This window comes from Astatotilapia calliptera, chromosome 8, assembly GCF_964374335.1.
Source record: "Astatotilapia calliptera chromosome 8, fAstCal68.1, whole genome shotgun sequence".
NCBI lineage: Eukaryota > Metazoa > Chordata > Actinopteri > Cichliformes > Cichlidae > Astatotilapia > Astatotilapia calliptera.
Genome location: NC_137429.1, coordinates 23,345,719 through 23,369,856, shown reverse-complemented (window position 1 = coordinate 23,369,856; position 24,138 = coordinate 23,345,719). Strand labels below are relative to the sequence as shown.

Genomic DNA, 24,138 nt, shown 5'->3' with positions numbered 1-24,138 from the left:
AAATATGTTGCTTGAAGACAAAAACATTCATCTCGGTAAACACTCATAAACAACATTTTCTTTAGATTTTGTCACCACGACTTCACGGTACTCAAACTGAAAGAGTTTACAGCTGCAGCTCGTCACTTTTCTTTTGTGCTGTGAAAAACTAGATTGTAAACTGTAGAATTTGCTGACATCAACATGCAGGATTTGTGTGCCTGTAACTTAAAAAACAGACCAATGACATTTTTAGAAAGAAAAAGTTAATAAGATAGTGTCTACCAAAGGATGTGCTGCAATTATAGGTTTTAATTGATAGAAATCTTGGACAGACACATTATTATGATAACAAGATGCTTTTATGCATAATTTCTGCAGTTTTCCCTTTGTGCATCACCACAGTAGATTTTAGAATCTTGCTTGATCTAAAATTTAGATCAAGCAAATGAATACATGAAATGCAGATTTTCAGCTTTAATACAAAGACTTTTCACAATATTTAGAGGCTCTAAAGTAAATGAGCAATTGTCTGACAACCAGTTTCACGGTCAGGTCAGGTTCCTTTTTTATTTCATGACAAAAAAGCTGGAGTTGATTTGCAGAGCTGAATTTGTGCATTATGCATTTGTGCAGAGTATGTGTGTGTGTTTGAGGGGCCAAATCAACAATCTGATAATCTTAAAAAGACTGAAAGTACTCGCCAGCTCAGCAACTGAAAGGCACGAAAAACAACAATTAAAAATATAACAATAAAAAACAGTTTTTGGAGAGAGCGACAGTAAAAACACAGCACTCTTTTTTGTAATAAATTTATTCATTTATGCTACCTTTTTAAAGTGAGCCCTATCCCATTTCCATTAGCAGAAAGTCTAAAAGTTAAACTTTTAATTTAGACATACCAACTCTGGAGCGTCCAGGAGCAACATATTTAATACCTGTCCTGCAGCAGTTCTCTCACTAAGATCTCAGACAACAGAAAGCAACTGAAGTGCATGATGACAGAATTATTTCCATAGATCAGGGGAAAAAAAGCCTCACAACACTTAACCAAGTTAGGAACACTTTAGTATTCTTCCATGGCTAAGTCCTGTGGAAGGATTAGGGCCACTGGGAAAAAACAGCCCATCCCCACTCCCGAGGATTCGTAATATACCGACGATTTGTCACGTCCCGAGGTGTTCCATGGGAAGGCAAAAGGTGACCTTCCATATTTCTATGCTACGCGCTGGGTTGTGGATGAAATCCAGTCGAACGACAGTCCCGCGGTAATAGACGTTCCAGCCATGTATTCCAGCCCTAACCTTAACCTTATCCCTAACCCTAACCACCACTTTAATAACGTTAGGTAGTGTTTTCCAAAGTGATTTAAGTAAAATAAATGTGCATGTGTAGATTCATTCCAAACGGTTCTCATGTTTCCTCATTTTTCCAATCTCGTAATATAGTGACGTGTTAGGTGCCCGGAAACCTAATATACGGATGATTTGTCACCAAGTGCAAAATGTTATGTTTTGGGAGTGAGAACGTGTTGGAAAATGGGGGAATCTTTTCGATTTTTTCCCCCAATAATTCTGAGAAAAAAGACGGAAGTCTGGAATTGATCTCAGAATTCTGACACACCACTGTTTCTTTTTCTTAGTGGCTCAAATCCTCCAGTTTTTACTTTATATAAATGAATGCAGAGAGAGAAAACAACATTTGTTGACTTTCATGGGTTCTAGACTCTAGCCTGAGATCTGTGGACTCCGTGGTCCGTTTTAAAAAACAGCTAAAAACTCATCTTTTTAAACGTGCTTTTGGTTGATTTTTATTTTTAGGTTTTAGCTTCTGTGAAGCACTTTGTGATTTTTATCTTGAAAGGTGCTATAAATAAAATTTTACTTTACTTTTTTACTTTACTTCAGTCACTGTATTTTCACTGATGAAAAATCCTACATTTAAAATTATGTTCATTTATCCATTTAGTTTAATCACTTGAAAATGTGCATAAAAACAACTCCTGTTTTCAACATGATTAACTGAATTCATAAAGTTTAGCCAAATGTTGTTTCATAGAATAACCCTGATTCTTCATTCAGGTGACATTTTCATTTTCACTAAGTTTAAATAAAAAGGTCATGATGGACTGTAAGTGGCGAGGGTGTCAGCGGGATATGACGCTCTGCAGTGATCAAAAAAACAAAAAGCACTCTTGTAATTTTTTGATAATGACAAAAATCTCCGGCAGGGCATTCAGGCATTAACTAATTCTTAAGAAAATTGCTCTGTTCACTTTGATTTTGTTTAATCGGGAAACAGCAGGTCGGAACTGGGCTGTTTTACATGCAGGCGAGATGGCGTTGTTGTCACAGTTTGTGAGCACAGTTTCAATTAAAAATATAACAATAAAAACAGTTTTTGGAGAGAGCGACAGTAAAAACACAGCACTGTTTTTTTGTAATATATTTATTCATTCATGCTACCTTTTTAAAGTGAGCCCTATCCCATTTCCATTAGCAGAAAGTCTAAAAGTTAGACTTCCAATTTAGACATACCAACATATTTAATACCTATCCTGAAGCAGTTCTCTCACTAAGATCTCCTAACCTTGAGGGGAAAAAGAAAAGGAGATTTCCCTCAGTATCTGAGAAATGGGGATATTCAGTCATCAGCCATGACTGTAAAGTGTAAGTTGGTTAACATTTGGGTTAGATAGCAGGAGAGTGGGTTGATGGAAGAAAGTGTTATCGATGAAAGGTTTTCAGTCTGATTCAGCATGAAAACACTCCATCTGTCTACAGAGTGGTTCCTCTCTGCAGGTCATCCTCTCTGCACTTCTTTCTGATGATACCACATGCTCTTACATTAACATCATACTCCATACGGCTATACATTTTCTTAACTGTTTATCTGGTTAGAGGTGGGCAACCCTCGACAGGTTGCCATCTATTAGATGACAATATCGGAATCATAACCCACTGTTATGAATGCAGTGGCCTGAAATGCAAATGTTGCCTTTTCACACAAGCACACACTCAGAGCGATCCATCAGTCATAATCCATTTGCTGTGGGACATCTAGGGTGACAGCTTGCCTGTCACTGATGTGAAGGCGAATAGAAAGCAAACAATATGTGACTAAAGGAGTATCAGAGGAAGCAACAGATGACGGTTGTTTCATAATATATATAAAGAAATGGCATGACAGACTATGACAGGAAAGTGTAGTCTATTCCTGGAAACAAGGTGAGTGTAGTTCACACAGTGTGGTGTAGAAAGTCAAAGCACCAGTTTGCACCAAAACTGCCAATAACTATTAGCTGAATGCTAATGTGTTAATGAATGAGATTCAAATGCATTATTTTCTGAAGAAAAATATTCAGTTTATTCCAGTTTTATTCTAAAGCACCAAATGTTATAGATCAGTAGCTTCACTATGATTAATATTGAAATGAAAGATACTTCTTTTAGCATTGACGTTTTTGGAAGGTCGCTGTTCCAGTAGCAGTTTCTCCTGCGCTTTATGCCAAGCTATAATCTATCTATGGATTCATCACTTTAATATATGTTTTTGTCATTTATGTCTACCATCGTTGCACAAGGTACAATTTACACATTTTGGCTTTGCCTTGTTTATTAGTAAACTCTTTGTACTTGCAGTTGCATTGCATTAGCATACCGTGCATTAGCATAAATGAAAAAGTCTCCACCAGTTTAAGCAAATAATATATTAATGTTTCCACCATTTTCACCAGCTAGTTGGTAAACTTAGCTGCTACCATGTTATGCTGGCACTCACTAAAAAGGCAGCTGTTAATGTGAAAAAACAACAACAAAAAAACTACATTAATAGAAGCTAACATCTTCACAGAGAGGAAGCACAAAAACTAGGAATGACTAACATCTAACATCACCTAAATGGTGTTACATATTGGGTGTGACTTCATAGCTAAATAAACTATATTTTTTGACTCCAAAATATCCAACTTAGTCTAGAAACAGGATGAAACATGCATGGAAAATTGACCCTGACTTTCAATGCTAATAGCTTTGTATTAAAAAGCATTGCACTCAGTTTTAACTAGGGTTGCCAACCGTCCCTTAAAATACGGAATCGTCCCGTATTTAGAAACAAAAGTACACGTCCCGTATTGAGCTAATAAGGGACGCACTTTGTCCCGTAATACAGTGAGAATCAAAAGTAGTCTATAACTTTTAATGGAATTAACGCTTTGTTTGAAAACATAATTCCCAGCCCCTCTCCTGCTTTGTGACCAATGAGCTGACAGCACACTTATGACAATTCGAGTATGACAATTCAGATTACCGCTCATCTCATTGGTCAAGGAAAGGTCGCTTACGGAGAAAATACTGGAAGACAACAGATGACCACAACAAGAAGCATGGCCAACAGGGGAACAAACGCCGACACTGCGGTGCAAGTCTCGGACGACAGTAAACCTTTTTTTTTTTTTCGCCTGTCCCGTTTGGCTCTTTTGCCATCAGAATTGTTGTCTAAAGGCAAAGAAAGATGCCCAGCGGATTTACTTTACCAAATTGACCATCCCAGCCTTGCCGTAATGCTCCATTTGATTCACCTTTTATTGTTTATTTTATTTTCACTTACTGAATACGGGACAGACTTGACTGGGGGAAAGAAGGGGAGAAAGAAAGAGGGAAAGAGAAACAGCTGAGAAGAGGGACGGGGGAGAAGGGCAAAAGACAAAAACCAACAGAATGAGCGGGGAAAAAAATGCATATATCAATCACCTGGATCACCTGCTGAGAAAGAAAAAAGAAAACAAGCAGAAGAGAACAAGAGTAATAGAATAAACAACATCACAATGATATATGGGAATATGACAGTAAATACTAAATATTAAACATTATTGTGCAGCACATAAGATCAACAGAACACAGTGTGCTTTGAGGTAGGAGCCAAAAAGGGTGTAGTTTGTGGGTGTGATCACCCGTGTGTACACCTGTGAGCATGGACGCGCTTGTTTTTTTTTTTTTTTAAAGGTTCCTTCATGTAATGATCTGCTAGAGGGTGTGGGGGGGCCACAGCCCCGTCCTCCAGGGTATGAAGCAGGTATGGAGGAGATCAAAACTCCAGACATCCAGAGGCCCCCAGAACAGAAGAGACCAAGGAAGACCAACAGAGGGGCAGCCGCGCCTCTGTCCCGGAAAGAGCTGAGGAGAGTCCCAGATGAGGGCTCACTCAGCAGCCAGGCCCCGATAAGCGGCCGCCAAGGAGTGAGCCGGTGTGTACCTGGACGCCCATCCCCGGACACAAAGAACCACCAACGCACCGATGTCTGAGGGAGTCCGCCACTGGCAGGGGAAGTGGTGGTAGGGGGAGATAGGCCTCCAAACCTTGGAGGGCCTAAGATGTCCCCAGAGAGGTGGCGCCTGACACCCAACCTGACATATAGACACAGAAATACAGGCACACACATATACAAACATCCATTCCCACCCTCATGCTCTCATATGCACTTACTCCACACTCAACCAATGAGGAGACAGACATAAAGAGACGCTGTACACACGATCACACTCCCCAAGCGTACTCTACAAACCGGGTCTAGGTACCCTTGCCCCTGGAGGGGGGAACTGCACCCAGACCCAGGTGGTGTTACCCTTTTCCCTGCGGTGGGGGGAGGCAGACCGCCCCGACTCCGCAGCAGCAGGGAGGCCCCACACTCCAGACCGCAGTCGGACGGCCAACTCCTCCTCCTAGCCCCCCCGCTCCAGCAGGTCGCAGAGAACGGGGGTGAGAGAAGACTCCAAACCTCCCTCAACCCGCTCATTGTAGTGTTGATGCATGTGTGTTCTAAGGTGCATTTAAAACCCAGGAGGGCATGGAGCTACCTGCCAGAGAGCAGCAGGTAAGCGCATGGTCCCTCCTGCTAGCCCTCAATGTCTACGTGTATTTAACATTGAGAGGTGGGCAACGACGCCAGGGGTGGGGTGTACACCCTGATGGTACTTTGGATTCCGTGTATCGTGCCCACCCCCAAGATCCTATATGTATGTGTAATGAGAGTGTGAGTAATGTGAATGTCTAAGTTGTGGGATAAAATTGAGGCAGAGGCAGCCAGAAGAGGACGGGGGGGGGTAGCCTCCTCTGCACCCTGGTGACATACCCCTACTCCAAGGCCCTGCATGTGTGGGTGGTTGTGGTGGAGTGGGAAGAGGGAGGCAGCTAGAGATGGGGAGGGAAGGAAGGGAGGGGCAAGTGACCCCTCCCTGGGGCCAGCTCCCCCGCTGACCCCAGTAGGCACCCCCATACTCCGCGACCCGCCAGGGAAAGGGGGCCCAGGCCCATCCAGACCGGGGCCTAGCGCAGCAGCGCCTCCCGGCCCCACAGAGCCCGGGACAGTCCACCCAACCCCACCACAGAGAAAACTGCACCCACCCCACCATCCACTCATCTTCCAGACTACATAAGACAATAAACACCCAGGCTGAGATCTTCCTCCACCTCTCCTGTATCTCCCCCTCCTGCAGAGAGAGCCCCTGAGGAGAGGAAAGCTCCTGCAAGATGTGACAATCTTCCCCACCAGTTGAAGAGCCCCCCAGGTGGCTCGATGCCGAAGTGTGAGACCTGCATCGTGACCTATGAACTTCTAACCCCTGCCAGTCAATTGTGCAGTTTGAGCAGGAGCTGAATCGCGCGACTGAAAAAATCGCACAGTGTCTGCCCAGCATAAAGCTCACACACTATACGTCCCGATGCTCTGATGCGACCTGAGTGCTCACACTGTGCGTCCATAAAAATGAAGGTTATAACAGAAATTCTGTCGCTCTCTCTCTCTCTCTCTCTCTCTCTGTCTTTCACTCACACAGACACACACACCACCACCATCAACTTTGCTAAATTGCTAATGAAAAACATTGATCAGGCAGCTGTGATTGAGCAGCAGTGTAAATCCAACTATTTTCACGGTTGTTGTGGTCGTGATAATTTTGTGAGGCCACATCAAAAAGGCTCGGATGAGCTTTCCAAAGTTCTACAAGTTGTGCCTCCATCGCTTGTGTCCAGATCACAGTCTGCACAGCCGTGCTGGTCCATCTTTTTCACCGACGTTTACGTGTTTGCGCGTGAGCAGTGTGAGCAGCTGTGGTGAGACCCTCACGAGCGATTGATGATCGGGAGCTGGTCGTGAGGTGTTAATCACTTCTCGTTACCCCATGTATACTACACGACGCACGATGAAGGCCAAAATCGGTCCGATCACCAAAACGGTCGCACGACTCAAAAATCGGCTCAAAATGGGCCTAAAACCGCACAGTGTAAGCCCAGCATTAGAGCAGCAATGTTTGTTCCCCTCAGAGAAAGGGAAGAATGGGAAAAGGAAAACACCTGGCTGGAAAAAGTTAATATGGACATGTGCAGTGAATATCAGCGCTATGTGGCCAGAAGTGTGATAATATTAACTTATTTTGTGTAATAAACAACTGCAAGGATAGATGATTACAACAAATAGATGAGTAATACAAAAAAGTAATACATAGATGAATAATGATGATGAGTTATGATGCGTAATCATGGGAACAAGCGGGTTTACAAACAGGAGCAGTTGATTAGCATTAGAAAAGCTGAAATAATACCTCAACTGAAGCCAATTGTACTAAATGCACTAAATGTGCACTGTTACAAGAATGATTTTCTTTCTATTATTTTCTATTATTTTAAGTTAAGCAGGACAGAGTTCTTTTAAAGAAAGATTTACTTATATTCTCAAAAGTTAAGCATGACAGGCTTCTGTTTAAGAAGGAGACCTGTTTTACTGTGTTAATGTTGTCATTTTGAGCTAAAAATAAATGGCTAAATGATCATTTGTTTCACATGTGTTCATATCACAAAGAATAGAATATGCATCTACTTAAATCAACTTCAAGTCAAATGGTTAAAAAAAATAATTTCACACACAAAAAAAGAGCTACCACACTGGGAAGGGTGAAGACAACTGGGTCGCCCGGCCCTGGCCACGAGGTGTCCCTTATTTATTTTTCAGGGAGTTGGCAACCCTAGTTTTAACCCTCAAATGTGCAACTATGTAGTAATAGAACTGTCACTAGACCCCATTTGTTTAAATTCCATTCATGCATTTGAGACATCAGTAGTGCTTTAGAAAGCAATTTCATTTCTATTAGCCACTCTTTATGTTGTGCTAGGCTAAACATGCCCTGGAGCTTTCTGTGCACTTTAAATTCACTACAAAGCTTTGTCTAATAACAGACATAATGTAGACATGATCAGCTTCTCTTTGTGCAGTGATCAATGGATAGTGTAGCAGTGGGTGTGCATACTGTATGCTTTACTGTCATGATAACTTTGCCTAAACCATTTCTGGATACCCAGTCATTCATCAATGTGCTACGCAGCCTGAATCCTCCCCAGCTAACCTCATCAGTTATTCAGCAAGTTTATTTCAAACCTTATTTATCACAGAATTCCTTCACAGATACAACAAACTCCCTAACCTCAAATCGAGCATGAAAACCGAGGAGGCTCCATCAAAATTTGTCAATTCCTTTCAGCATTTCGCTGTCTATCCATCATGATTTGCATAAAAATACGCCACTGGAAAGCCGGCCAGGGAAAATATAAAATAATATACAGTAGCGAGGTTCTTTTACATATCTCGCACTATTGATTTCTGAAAAACTATCAAACAGACAGTATGGGGAAAAAAACATTGAAAAATGTCTTATGCATACCATGGATCGTTTGATATTTAAACATTGCTTCATTAGAAACAAATTGACAAAACAGACAAGCCCAATTTTAAATCTTTGCATGCATGCAAAGACGTGTGCAACAGACACCATAATATAGTTTCACAAAGCAGCAACCTCCAGGGCTGAAAAACGAAGCCTGGATCGAAATGCTTCAATGGCCACTCGAGGCTGGCTCCAAAAGCGAGTAAATCCCTGCAGACTTTCATGTTAAAAATGGCCATTGATTTCTTCCCTACTGTTTATATTCGCTTCATCTATGAGTACTCCTTATTCGTGAGACTGGTGGCTACTTAATTTGATCACAGTACAGTGGCTGTGATCAGACAGATGGATACGCTGACTGAGGTGGACAGAAGATGGACAGATGGAAAGATAGAGGGCGACAGATAAAGGTTAGGTGAGGACGGCACTAGTTAAACATTTTACAGTGTCCTACATTCCTGAGCTGCCTCGCATACTTTTTCCTATTATAGTTCTTTCTGGGTGGCATTATGTCCGGTGTATTTGTGTGCAGGCTCCGTTAAGAAGGTGGCGTTGCTGGAAAGCGTGTGTACCATCCTTCATGTGCCTGGCTCTTCAGGCACAAACACACACACGTCCAGCCTTTACGATAAGAGAGAGGACAAACCAAGAGGCATCACGCCCAGAAGTGTGTATGTGCGTGTGTGCAATGATATACACACTTTATGTCTTTGGTGGCTTTATTTTAAATGACATGAATTTCATTACACATTTCTGCAAGTTTGTCCTTGTGAGGATATATCTATATAAAGATATGCAGGGGCGCCGTATCAGTGTGTGTACAGAGTACAAAAAAGAGAAGAAGACGTTTTTTCGTGTTTTTCGTCCTCCACTTCACCCTCTTGCGTAGATCTGCTTCAGTTTGGAATTTGCCTCATGCAAACTCCCTCCAAGGCTGCGTCCTCCTCCCCGTCGCCCTGCCCTCTATCAGCATCATCAACGCTGGCACGGACTCTGACAAAACAGCACACGACTTCCTGCAGTTGAGATCGTTTGTTTGATACACTCCATTTCTCCTCAGCTGTTTCTTCATTCCAGATGAGGGGAGATGGGTCAGTTTTCACTGAGCACATCGACCGTCATCTGGCTCTAATCAGGGGCAGCAAGTGTTTTTACAGTCTATTTTTGAGCAGACATCATTCATCATCTGCTTTTTAAGTTTGTTTATGTTAATCTGTCTGATGAAAAAAATTACCCTAATATTTGTTGCTCTGGGGGATTTATAGCTTGTCTGTGGCGCTTGAACATAAGTTTTCCCATCCTGATGATGATACCGTAAATTTCCCACAGGGACCTCAGTGCTCAAAACTGAGATCATGCTGGATTTATTATATGTTCTCCTACTGGTGAGATTCTTTCACTTTTTTGCCCTTGCTGTGCTCATGTAAGCCGCTGTCTGGTTGCGGGATGGACAGTACTACGAAAATACTGTACACACCAAATGAAAATGAGGATGCTTTGAAATGCATCTATATCTGTTTTTCATATTTATTAAGAAAACAAAAAATGAATGGGCATCTACACACAGTAGGATTTCAGTTAATGTCATTTGAACATCATAGAAACAGTTGGTACTATTAAAGGAAAAATAGTCCCTTGGTGGAAGGGAAGTATATGCAGAATTACATCTTAGATGTGACAGAAATATCCTACAACTTAAATATGATAACAGATGAAATTATCCGGTCTTTAAGTGATGATGTTTGAACCCTGCTTACGGGTCCAAACTAGTCTGTGTTATTAAGGCTGTTGTGTTTTTAACATGGTTTAATGCTTTGTATTTTGTTCTATTTAATCTGAACAACCCCCTATCAAAAACGACGTGATCACCGTCGGCCTCTCTCGGTTTTTATTACCACTATTCATTTTAAAGCTTGGTTTTTAAAACCTTACATTGTAACTACAGCCCAGCCCATACAGACTTTATTAATGGCTAACTTCGTAATGTGGATTATCTCAGTTGTTTGTTCTCCTGACTGAAGTGTGGTCCATTTACAGCAGCCTGCTATGCGATTGCATTTGTCACTAACCATTGGGAACCCTCATGTTAACTTCAGCTTCACTGTGTTTATGTTATGCTAACATAGCTGTGTAGCTAGCCACCACGTAGCACATCATTATATACCAGCTAGCCCAACTTCAGTAACCCTACAAACATTACTGATGTTTAGTTTTCTGTCTTCATTTATGTCGGAAGTGATAGCAGAGCTGAATGTTTCAATTTTTTCTCAAATCTCTCAGTAAGAACGTGGTATATTATGTTTGGGTGGAAACTAGCGAGTTAACTTCCCGCTAACTTCTAATGCTGTTAAATTTCCTAAATTCTGTTTTCATGGATGCCTGGATGTTAAACTTAATTGTTACACCTGGCAAAGCAGCCACACTGATCATTTTGTTAAAAATGAAATAATTTAGACAATTTGTAACTCTCAGTGTTTGTTTGACTTTGGGACCTGAAGTGGTGTTTGAACCCGGACATGGCTAATGACATCAGACTTAAAGATCGGATAACTGTTGTAGATAAAGAGAAAAACAAATTCAGAGTAAAGACATTTCAACACAAGAAGAGACTTTGTGAAAGTACAAGACTTTTGTGACTCCAATGTCTGCTAACGATCAACGGTCAGCTACAAAACGATGCATGACGAGCAACACACGTAACCACCTAAAGCTCCTTTGATTGCTCTGATATTCCCACTCTTAATTTGACTTACAGATTTTTTTTTTCAGTAACATTTGAATTTTGCTGTTATTTTTGTTAAAGTTAGCACTGATTCTAGCACATCTTGCCAACCAAGCTAGCTATTGTTTGCTAAAAACAAAGCAATCCATGCTCTCTTCCAAATATGAAATATGTTGATCTTTGGTCTTTTGGTGCTTATAAACTAATATCTGTTGATTTAATTAAAGAATTTGTATTATTTCTTGTATTAGTTAACCTCTTCATTAGTATCGTGTTTTTTAGTATAGAGATTGTCCTGTGCGTCTATATTACGGTGAGGGTCACTTACAGATATTTTTTACTGCTCTTGCTTTAGACCAGGTGTCTCATACGTCCAGACAACTTCAGGAAATGTGAAGGACAATATAGATTTGGACTTTTTGAGAGTATTTTCAAGTTTTAACAAGTTCTCATTTGCCATTCATACTAAACCAAAGTAATACCTCACATATAAAAAATTAAATGACAGGAAAATTATTGTGAGCTTGCAGTAAAAAAATTAAAAGAAAACTATTTTAGAATTCCAAGGCAATCTGGGAAATGAACTAACATTACTTTTTCTGTAGCTTTGCACATTTATCATTATCACCTCTCCAGCCCATTTAAGATCAAAGTGGGCCCTATATGTCGCCCACAATGTAAAATGTGATTATGGAAAAACCTACATTTCCCATAATCTAACAGTATGCTGTTTCCTGTTTTCTGGTATGAAGTGAGATTATTTAAGGAAATTTTCTATACTTGACAAAAGAGCCAAATGAGGCACTTTCATGAGCTGATTTGAAACATAGGTTGAGTGTTCTTATAATGTTGTCTTATATATCAACCATAGTATGTGTAATATTTTGTCATAAAGCCGTCCTTACGCTGATTCAGTTCTGTACTTTCAAATGTCTTTCTTTTCTAAGTCACTGTTTCATGAAAGTAAACTGAATGTCCATAGCAACTATTACTGAATATTACACAGGTTGAGGTTCCTGTTTCCGGGGACTGGAAGATACCGCTAACCTCATGTCTCTGCTGCTTGTGGGAGGGCATCTCCATGCTGTTCTGTTAACTGTTTACCCATTTACCTTCTCTCTCCGGCCTGCAAGCCATCTGTCAGCTCTGTGTATGCATACTTGTGATTGAGTATGTGCGTCTGAGAGAACGAGAGAGGGAAGGAGTAGCTATTCTTGTTTTGCTCCAGTGTAACAAGCAAGAAGGGATTGTCCTGGGACACCTTAATGTGTAAAAGGCGGGCATTCATGGGTTCATTAAGGGAGTTTCTCCCACTTAAGGTGCTGCACACACACACACACACACACACACACACACACACACACACACACACACACACACACACACACACCCTCTCCGACATGTGTTGCGAATTTGTCAGACAGACAGACTTGGAGTCAGTTCGAGGAGGGAATTCCTTCATCTGCACGCTCCTTCAAGCAACACATGTGCTCAGCATCTGGTCCACACACTCACACACACATATCCAACACACACGTAAGCAGAGGCAGTGAGTGTGAGAAGGGATAACGATAAACACTGATCAAAAAACAAGAAAAACGTTTTTTCAGGCATTCCACAGTCTCTCCCCTAAGTGTTGTCCTTCTAACCTCCCATCACAGTCAGAAAAGCGCCTCTAAAGAGCTGCCGGAGTGTGTGTGTGTGTGTGTCTGTGTGTGTGTGCGCGCCCCTGTGTGCATGTATGTGAGTGTGTGTGTGGCGTCTCAAGGTTAAGAGGCCGACTGATCTGATGCTGCTCTTTTATGTACTGTCGAAGCCATATCCTCCATCCAGTGATGAGTGATTCACCCGCTCTTGACGTCTCAAAGGGGATGCACATATGCCACTCTCTGCTTTGAAGGCTGATTGTGCGAAGGTACATGCAAATATAACCGTGTGTTTGTCAGGCTCGCAAACATCGCGTGGATGCTTTGCTCCATGTGCAAGCACAAACAGGCACAGCACTGTGTGTGTGTCTCAGTGTCAGTGTGTAAGCATGTGTGCGTTTTTCAAACTTTTCTGGACTTTCAGTTGCAGTCCACAGAGCGCTGGAATGAAAGCATATTGTTTGCCAGAACACATGCATTGCAGCCATGTCTAAAAGCAAGAATGTAAATGTGGTTCAGAACCTTACGATGATTAATCACCACTTGCCCTGTGAGGGGTGGGAAGTGTTTAATACATGCAAAATATAATTGGCTACATAATAATGTTTTCCCATTTTTCTCTTTTAATTCCCAGCGTGATCGAGCACGTCCTGCAGAAACAGCAACAGCATTTGCCGCAGCTCTATTCACACATGCTTCCATTCTTTCTGTATGTTCCAGGATGCTGGAGTACTCGCTCAACCTGCAGAACGTCAGCTTTTCAGCAGTGAGGACAGTTCGTGTGCTGAGGCCGCTGAGAGCCATCAACCGAGTGCCAAGTGAGTGTAGATCTCTGCTCACAAGCCACATCCCAGACCCTCATACACTCCGTCCTTTTGCAATTTTAGGCTTCCTCTCCTTGTTTTCTAAAAGTCAGGCCAGGTTGCCCAACTTTTAGTCTGGGAATAGCTTTAGGCCAATTTCAGTTATTATTAAAAAGTAGATGGTGGCGGTGCAAGCGCAGGGTGAGAACACAGATAATCGTCCAGTCTGTGAGGTTCAAGCGGCTGTGCTCTGACAAAAATATCACACAGACAGTATGGAAACATTCAAAAACACATTCAGCACACTAATTGCTTTGCTTCCTTTGATATCTCAGTATCGCTCCTTTCATTGGGCCAAAACAGTCAGGTCCAATTTTAAATGCGCTTGGCATTTTTCTTTTTTCTTTCTTTCTTTTTCTTTTTTTTAAATTGCATGCAAAAGCAGGAACCCATGTGTGCAACAGACACCATATCATAGTTTGACCAAGCAGCCAACCAACCTGCAGGGCTGAAAAATGAAGCCGGCATGGAAAAGCGCCAATGGCCACTTGAGGCTGGCTCCAAGAGTGACTAAATCCCCACAGTCTTTCATGTTAAAATGGCTAACTTCTGCTAAGAAATTAGCCTAATGCCAACAAAAAATTGTTCATGTGTTGTTTTGATCTCTATAATAACCACATAGCAGTATTTTTTTTTTACATTCACTCCTTAGGCTCTTGTTTGCTATTAGCTGTTTTTCAGTATGCTTCAAATCAAGAGAGCAAAAACAGCAAAGAGTGACCTTTGTATTTTTTTGTAATTCACCTCTTTCAATCTTGTTGAGGCTAAAGTTGAAGTTAAAGTTGTTTAGCAGACTTGATGCTTAGCAGACAGCTAAAATCAAGTCACTAAGTCGGACCACTCAGTTGTGTTCTCTTGATTCCCCTTGAAGCATGCTGAAAAACAGCTAACAACTATCCTGTGCATTAAAATTAGTATCCCTTTTGCCCTGACCCTGTCTCCCCTCACCCTAAGCTGTTGCAGCAGATGGTTGCCTTTCCCTGAGCCTGATTCTTCCAGGTTTCTTCCTGTTAAAAGGGAGTTTTTCCTTCCTACCATCGCCAAGTGTTTGCTCATAGGTGGTTGTCTGACTGTTGGGGTTTTCTCTGCATTATAGTAGAGTCTGTACATTATAGTAAAATAAATAAAACTGATTTGAACTGATGCTGAGGAGTCCTGTAAATAGAAATCAAAAGGCACATCCAAAAATGGATACTGCTTGCTTCCCAATGGCCAGCAAGCAGTATTTTGGTTCTCGTGATGAACTAGGCTTGATAGCCAAAGATATTAGCCATATGGTTTTATCTTATCTTATATCTTATATTGGGTCTATTTGCCTGTAATGTTGCTTGCTATAATTGTTGGTCATGCAGGTTCAGTTCCTCCACAATGGCGGTATGTAGGTCAGAGGCAAGTTGATCCACGGTTGGACACCTTCAGCGTCTCTGTGTTTTGCTATTCTCCCCATCCAAACAGTTTTGGTCTCTGACAGATTTATAAGCAATTTTCCAATTCACCAACTTCTAATAAAGGACTGTAGTTCATAGCGACACTCACAGACTGACTGTCACACTTGTTCATTACCCTCCACGAATCCCTCAGTCACTCGCCCTGTCTCGCATCCTCGCCCATCTCATACTTACTCTCACACCCTCCCCAGAAAGAGTGCCCCCTGTTCCCTTCCCCTTCTATTCCATCGGTCTTCATTACTGTTTAATCAGTGCAGATTGAATTTCCAGTGCACACATTAAGGTTTAAATAAATCATAAGGATTTCTATAGTACCCCAGCAGTCCACTTGGTGCCTTCCTTCTTAACTTGATATCAGCACCTGCAATGCTTTCATTTTAGATACAGATCCTAATTATGTCATTGGCTTCTCTCAGAATCATTTCATCGCAATGTGTTTCAGTGTGTGTGTGTGCAGGTGTTTACCCCATGTGGGTGCATGAATGGGATATCAACCCCCTTCCTCACCCATTCCCCCAGACGATGACACTCTTAAGCCCCTTGTATAATCTCACTCTCTTGTCAATCAAAGCCATTGCGGGGGGTTCACCCTTGCTCATTACCCCTCATATGCAACACACACACACTAAGAGAGTGCACAGTTACTCACACTGACTCGCTCATTAGGCATCCAACCATCCCTCACCCTAATCATGGAACTAATAGTGGCATTCATGTGCGGATGATTTGGTCTGACTCTGGCCCTGTGGGGAAAATGTCATTGGGTAGATTTGTACTGGTGGTAGTGATGGGGCGGGTGGTGGGGGGGATGCCTTTGGTGTGGCTTCTATCTGTCTTCTGCCCCCGTTTTAGCTTTTTTGCTGTCTAATCAGATCTTGTGGAGAAACTTGCAGCATTCATCATGACTCTGGGTGGGGATGTTTGTTGTGTAGCTCGGGCTATTTGGAGGTAAACTGAATTGAATCTGAACACGTGGGTTCTCCAGTTTTTTGATGTTGGCCATTCATGTCCTAGATGATAGAGAGGTTTTAGAGTATGAGGCTTTTTCCCATTTCTGTTTTTCCCCAGTTTCATTAGTCTACAGTGATACAAAGGCCAAAGCTGCAGTTTGACATTTGAAAGTTCACCAAGTTGATAAAAGAATTTGACTTGCCTAATTGGCGCATTTGCCACATTTTAAAAGAGGTGATGTGGCTTTGAGTCATACATGCAAAAGCAGCTCTGTCCACATAATTAATTATATAATTTATTATTGATATACAGTGCTCAAGCATATTAAAAAAACACTTAGAAAAGTCATCAGATCATGCTGGATATCAATACTTATACAGCCTGGGTAAGGTGTTAGGAGTGAAAGGCTACCCAACTGTTTGATGGAGATTGGTATTATCGTTAAGGCTGAAGTCAAAGACACCCTGAAAATCAAAGCGCAAATATGATGAAGCAGGCCGGTCAGTTCTGCTGGAATTTCATTGCATCAACTGAAAATAGTACTCAGTAGTTTGTATGGCTACCACCTGCTTGTTTGAATGCCTGGCAATGTTGGGGAATGTTCCTAACGAGATGACGTACTGGGGAAACCCCCCAGATCTGGACCAGGGCATCACTGAGTTCATGGATAGTTTGAGGTGCAGCCTGGTGGCTTCAGATGGACTAGATAATGTCTCAGGAGTGTTCTCTTAGATTTAGGTCAGGAGAGCGTGGGACAGGTTAAAGGTATCAGTTCCTTCATCCTCCAGGAGCTGCCTGCGTACTCTTGCCACATGAGGATGAGTACAGTCATGAACCAGGAGGAAGCCAGGACCCACTGACCTAGCATCAGACCTGACAGTTGGTGCAGGGATTTTATTCTGATATCTAATGGCAGACCATCACTGACCTACCACCAAACTGCTCACTGTGACTAACGTTACAGGCAGCATAATGTTGTTCATGGCTTCTCCAGACCCTTTCATGTAGGGCTGGGCGATATATCGAGTTTTTTAAAAATATCGATATATTTTCATACGAGATATAAGATGTGACAATATCGTTTATATCGATATAGTCTATGTTACGTTATAATTATATTTGTGGAGCCGCAGGTTTGCCTCTCTTTCGTCCACTTTTGTCTCTACGCAACGTTACTCGGCCTCGCCTCTCCTTCACTGAACACAACTCCGCCTCCCCCATAGCTTCACCTGCAGGCAATGACAAGATGAAAGCGGAAAATCTCCGTTAGCGAGTTACCGTGCATGGGGCTGGACGGCGTCAACGTGTTAGCGAGCTAACCGCGCTAGCGAGCTAACCGCGCTAACGACATGCAGCCCGGAGGGGCTGCACGGCCTAAAATCGTTTCATTTTCTCAAAAATCGACAGTGCGCCTTATGTATGAATTCTGGTTGTGCTTACTGACCGCGAACCGATTTTATGTGGTACACAGCGCTCAGCAATCTGTCAAAAAAAATTTTATTATGACTTTGCTAAGCTACATAGCTGCACCGCATGATGGATTGTCGGAGGATTACGGCTACCGAGGAGGAGCCTCGCGGAGTGATACGTACTGTGTGTGTATAAGGACCACAAATGGCACCTGTTCAGAGACGTGGTGCAGCTGTGAAATCTGTCTCTTTGTTATTATGCTCAGCGTCTATTAGTTTACATTTTGACTGCACAATTGTGAGCTTTTTGTTATGCACAAAAACAATATTGTTTTCTTTTATTTATGGACCATGATTATTTAATAAATGCTGATAATTTATTTTTGAGTAATTTCTTCATGTACATCTACGCTGTATGTAAATAAAAGTGCCCGTGTGACATCTGGGACAGTGTGACTAGGAACTCTCTTTTTGTTCTTAACTTATGGCTTTAAAAAAAAAAATCCAGATATATATCTTATATCGCCATCCAGCTAAAAAATATCGAGATATGAATTTTGGGTCATATCGCCCAGCCCTACTTTCATGTCTGTCACATGTGCTCCGGGTAAGCAGATGTGACAGGTCCAACACGTGGACCTGCTAATTCTGATATTCTATCACGAATGCCAATCAGGATGATGCCGAACAGCAAGCAAAGGTCCCACTAGAGAATGTAGGGCCCTCGAGCCACCCTCTTGAAGTCTTTTTCTGATTGTTTACACCAATGACGTGCTGGAGAACATTTTTATAGTGCTCTACAAAAGAATAGATACCAGTCCTGCTGATGGGTTAAGGACTTGTCCAGCTCTCCTAGAGTAACTGTGTCTCTCCTGGAATATTTTTCATGCTATTGAGACTGTGCTGGGAAACATAGGAAACCTGCCAATAGCATGTATTGAGATAACACCCTGGACAAGTTGGACTACCTATGCAACCTCTGCAGGCTCCCAGTATCTCCTCATGTTACCAGTAGTGACAGTGACCATAGCCACATGCAAAATTAGTAAAAAAAAAAAAGCAGTCAGAAAAGATGAAGAGGGAAAAAATGTAATTTGCCTTAACCTGTGAAATCATTCATATTTTGGGGATTGGTGCTAATTTCATTAACACCAAAGCAGACACCAACACCGAATATCTTGTCTAAATATGGTATCTGATATTTTGTTCTGATTTTACTACCTTATTTGGGAGGGGGGACAAGTGGTATATTTGACTTATTGGCAGGCAATTATTTTATTATATTTTTAAGTCACTTAACACTTGCCTAAGAATCACTAAAGTATAAACTGGCACCTTACTTAAGGGATGAATCATTTTTGTGTCTTTACATAATAAACAACTTAGCAGCGAACCCATTTTAAATAGCATCTGCAGGCACTTTGTTGCTAGAAGCAACACAATTCGTTCCCATTTCTTTAGCTGAATCTATGAAAAATGCCAAGGATAACACAGTTGGACAAGCATGAAATAGTGTTCTTGCACCAACAAGGTGATTCCCAAAGAGCTATTAGCTGAAAACTTGGTACAGTATATCTCAGCATGGAATATAGTGTGTTTTTAGAAATTTGAGGAAATTGCCCTTCTTTTTCTGGGGCACAAACGAAGAAGTGGCAAAAACTATCTATAAAAGATGAATGGTATCTGAAAGTCATTTCCATAAGAAATAGGAACAAATCCATCAAAGACCTGACACAGGATCTCAGAGATGCAAATGGGACTTCAGTTGAGCCACCTACTGTTCGGTGGGGCGTCATCAGAAATGGTCTCAGTAGAAGGGTAGCTGTCAAGAAGCCATTGTTCAAAAGCTTCAGGAAGCCCGCAGAACTTCCTGAAGTCTACTTAAAGAAATTGAACGAAAACTTTTATCAGAGAGTTCAGGCTGTGTTGAGCTACAAAGATGGTCATACTAAATATTGACTTACAAACTCTTGTGTTTTACAAACTCGGGCATTTCAGTAAATTAATCTTTTTCCCACTTGCCTAATGAAACACAAAGAAATACTGGGTAACTTAAGACTTATGGACAGTACTTTACATGAATGAAGTTAACGGTGATTCAGTGCTCTCAGAGACAAAAGAGAGATGTATCAAGTTACATTGGGGAAAAATATCTACCAAGAGGGAAAAAAGGCTTTTAAGAACATTATCTTCTATCAAACTAGTAACCTTTCTATTGTGATTTTTAGTCGACTTGACTGTTGATTCAATATTTGCAATTTTAGTGTCCTGGTGACCACCGAAATTCAAGTTAATTTAGTGCTTGAAAACAACCGCTGAAATACGAGTGCCTGCAGGCCGAGTGGCATGATTGCTTCAAGAAGGAGTTTTGGCGGGAAATAAACTCCCTGGTGTCTCTCTTTCGTCCACTGTGTGCACAGAGATGCATCTAGGCCAGTGTATTTCCGCTGTTCCATCTGTGCCTCACAATTAGCATTATGTAGAGAGTTTCCTTAGTAAATCTGTTAACATGGTGTGAATATGTTGCAATCAACCTGGGGTTATTCAAATCCAGTGTGAATTGGGCTTAAGAGCTGCTTATGCATGAACATTAAATGCTCATGTTTCTAAGTGATTAGCCAGCATTCTGGGCTCAGGTGTAGAGCAGCTGACCACTCCACAGGTTGAAAGAAAGCCATTTGGCACATTAACAGCAATTACTCTAATGCAGTGAGCATCAGCTCTATGCAGTGTAGGTGTTGTGTAGGAAAAGGTATTTTATTTAGCACCAGCAAAGTTTCAAATCACCAATACTGTCATTGCTATTTAGTATGGATGGGTATATAATGTGTAGACAGGGTTGCAGTTTGCTATGTTGAAATGGAAATGGTATATCTCTGCTACTGGAGAACAAGGGAAATGGGTCACCATACTCAATAGATCTCTTTATCTATCCATCTATCTGTGATGACTCTCTAGTTTTAATTGTCAGTTGTATATTTCAATATATCAAAAATGTAAACGTAACTAAACCTGCAGGTGACACGTGTCTGCACACCTCAGCTGATGGCTTATATGCAAGCACTTACAGGTCAGCACCTTTTGCTAATGGTAAAAACTTTCCATCTCCAGCCTTGTATTTAAATTTCTTGTTGCTATTAGTCCACTGCTGCCAAGAATGTAAGTCATCTGAACCTGGCTCAGCAAATGTATAAACTGTTAAGAGTTCACATTCCTCCTTGTTGTTATCCGGAGCCCCTCGCGGGTCTTTTTGGACTTTTTTCTTTGTCTTACCTTGAGTCCATATTGGAACAGAAGGCTGAAGCTCATCCTAAAACACAGACACACGCACATCTTCACACTCCTGTTAACGAGCACATTGTTCCTGGGCCGGTGTCCACGTCCGGCACTCTGGCAATGATTGATGCGCTAACATGGCAGTCCTGCCAGTGGAAGTGACAGATACATTTCGCAGGCTCCATCCGCTGGCTGCCAACAAAAAAACAAAAATCCCAGACTGTGTCACCACCATATCACCACCCACCGTCTGCCATCTGATTGGCTATTACCCTCACGTCCAGTACCAGTCCGCAGGGACCTTGTACCAGCCTGTCATTGGCTAAATCAAGGCAGACATGACAGCCAGTGACATACCTCTGTGTAGTATTCAAACGGAGTTACTGGGTGCTCTTGTGTCCAGAATACAGTGTTTTCTTGGGTGACAGAGGAGCATCCCCGGCTTTCTTCAAGATATTCAAGGCAAAAGGTGCTTCTAGTAACTATTTAATAACCACATTCTTTAATATTTAAATATATACTATCAGCAAATGCTACTGTTGTATCCTCGAGTCAGCTGCTACAAAATTCAAATTGAAGAGAGCTGCATTAATAGGTTTTAGTTACAGACCTTGAGGCACTGAAAGCTAGAATACTAACTAGAATGCTGAAATGTAATTTTTCCTGCCTTGTGTTTATAGGCGTAAAGGTGCCATTGTTATGCAGGGAAGGGGAAAAAAAATCCTTTTTTATCCTCAGGCTTTAGTTCACGCTTATTTTACTATGCAACACGCAGTATTTTCAGAATAGAAAAGGAATCCAGTATGATGGATTCTCATCTACCAAAGTTCCTAGTAGACTTACCCGCCAACTGAAATTGTAATTCCTTATTTGGTTTTGGTTTTAATGAATTTTCCCACCGTGGTTATTGGCAAGTTCTTAATTCCGAACAGCAGCTGCTGGGATTAAAGAGGAACTCCACTGGGTTTATGAATACATGACAGTGTAGTAGACATGTGGCGTACAACATAGCCTTTGAAAGTGATTGTAGCTGCAGAGGAAGTCAGAAAAAATACCGAGTGGTGATACCATCGGGACACTATGAATTTAAACGTGCATTTTAAAGCGCGTTTTAAAAAGTATGGGAACAAAAAAGGTGTGGGAACTGACAGACAAAGACATTTAAGGTTTGCATCATAGGACAACTAGGTTTCTGGATATTATGATCAGAATATGTACACATAAATATACACTGATTCTTATTAACCTGGAATTAAGCCACTTAACCTTAAATGCGCATAAACATAATTATTAATTCCCAGTATTGTTGTAATTACAACTTCTCCAGAGAAGTGAGAACAACAACAGGTAGTTATAAGCTAACATTATGCCAGCTAATGTGCCGGCTCTGAAAAACAATTTGTGAATAAACTCTCATATGATGAGAGGATGTAGTCAAAGAGCCCGAGTCCAACAAGGTTAGATCGACTTGCCGGCTAATAGCTGCTAACAGCAGCATTGACAGAAAAGTTCAGGATATCCTCAACAACTCGCCTCAGTATAGGTGTCATGGGACAGAAGTGAGCTTCACCAAATCATTGACTGATATCAAACTCCCATATTAGTCAGTCAGTTTTACAGCCATTTCCAGGGTGATGAGACGTGGACACCTACAGCGGCCACCATAGCTAGCATTGTGCACTTGAAGTAGGAGGAGTAAGAATTCAGTTGACTGCAATCTGACATCTAGTGGTGAGATTTTACACACGTACCCTTAATTTAACAAGCAAAACAAAGCCGAATCATTCTGAAGCTTAACACAACAAAAAATGCCAAAAACATCATGAGACAAGTTACAGGTACCGTCCGAGGTTTGTACTTTACAGAAACCGTTCTTAAACTTACTGTAGGAGCAGTATTTGACTTTTAATCTGTTCCTATTTTAATCATAAGCTTTTATTAAACCTAATCAAGTCGTTTTGATTGAACCTACCCGAAACAGTCTGAAAACTAAAGGTCAAAGTTGCTGCCATCCCTCCTAACGTGGACGTGATTTTGTTTTTTATACTTCCTCATCTAGCAAGATAGTATTCTGGAGGACTACCCTGCACATTGCAAACTAACATTAAATATGCACTCAGTGCGTTAAATGAAGATAAGTTAGGAATGAGAATGTGTTGATCTTACTGAACTTTTGCCAAAGCTTAGTTCATCCGATTGTGTCTTTAAATGAGGCAATAATTCATGGGTAACTTAAGAAACCGAATAGATTGCGTCAGGTTGGAGGGCAAAGGTGGTTTTATGCCTCAGGCTTGCAAATGAGCAGACGTAACAAGATAAAACTTTTGCATTCCTCCCAGACTCGGTGAGTCTCGAAGAAACTTTTGGCTGCTGCGAGTACGCCACATTTGAGCGATTGATAAGCTGGAGGCAGCAGTCAATAGTTGATTATCACAAGACACACAAGACACACACTCTTACCCATCCCTGTCTTAATGAGACTGATTAATAGCCCTCAGGCACTTGCTGATTGTTGAGCTGCCTCATGTGCCCTTTTCCCCAGAGCCTTATCAAACTAGCCCACACATATGCACAGGTAGAGCTCGTACACATTTTCCTCACTTTCTCACACACTCGCGAACCTGCAGTGCATGCACATGCAAGCTGTTATTTCTACCCATACATCAATAATACGTAGTGTTTCATCCTGTTCTCCACGCTCTGTTAGGCTTGGTGTTTGAGCTGTACCAGGTTCATGCACACTGTCTTGTAATTCCACCCAGATACGCCCTAAAGGCAACAGCAACACAGGAACATTATCAACCTCGCAGCTCCCAGCACGACCATGCCTCCTCCTCCTCACCCTCCTCCTATGGCACATTGTTTGCCAAGCCACAGTACTGTAATTAAAGAGCTCACAAGAACGTCCTAGCGTCTATTCTTCCCTAAGATGTTGGGAGAAGGGTTTTATAGAAAGGCCTAAGTCACCCCCTGACTTTTGCTGTTTTATTGCGATGTAAATACAAGAGGGAGAGCCTGGATGAGTCAGGGGACGGGTTTGATCCGGAGGGCTCCTTGTTTAAAGAGGAGAGCTGAAGTAATAACACGCTGATAAGGTTAGAAAGAGTTCAGAAGAGGAAGTTGTTTGCCA

General features: G+C 41.7%; 1 protein-coding gene across 10 annotated transcripts in view; it reads left to right on the top strand.

Moving 5' to 3' along the window:
* Positions 1 to 24,138, top strand: part of cacna1g (calcium channel, voltage-dependent, T type, alpha 1G subunit) — a 221,697-nt gene that overhangs the window by 37,717 nt on the left and 159,842 nt on the right. For all 10 annotated transcript variants that reach the window (XM_080305605.1, XM_026177284.2, XM_080305606.1 and 7 more), the window contains exon 3: positions 13,782 to 13,879. In XM_080305605.1, coding sequence (XP_080161731.1) covers positions 13,782 to 13,879 — 98 coding nt within the window. The remainder of the gene's footprint in view (positions 1 to 13,781; positions 13,880 to 24,138) is intronic.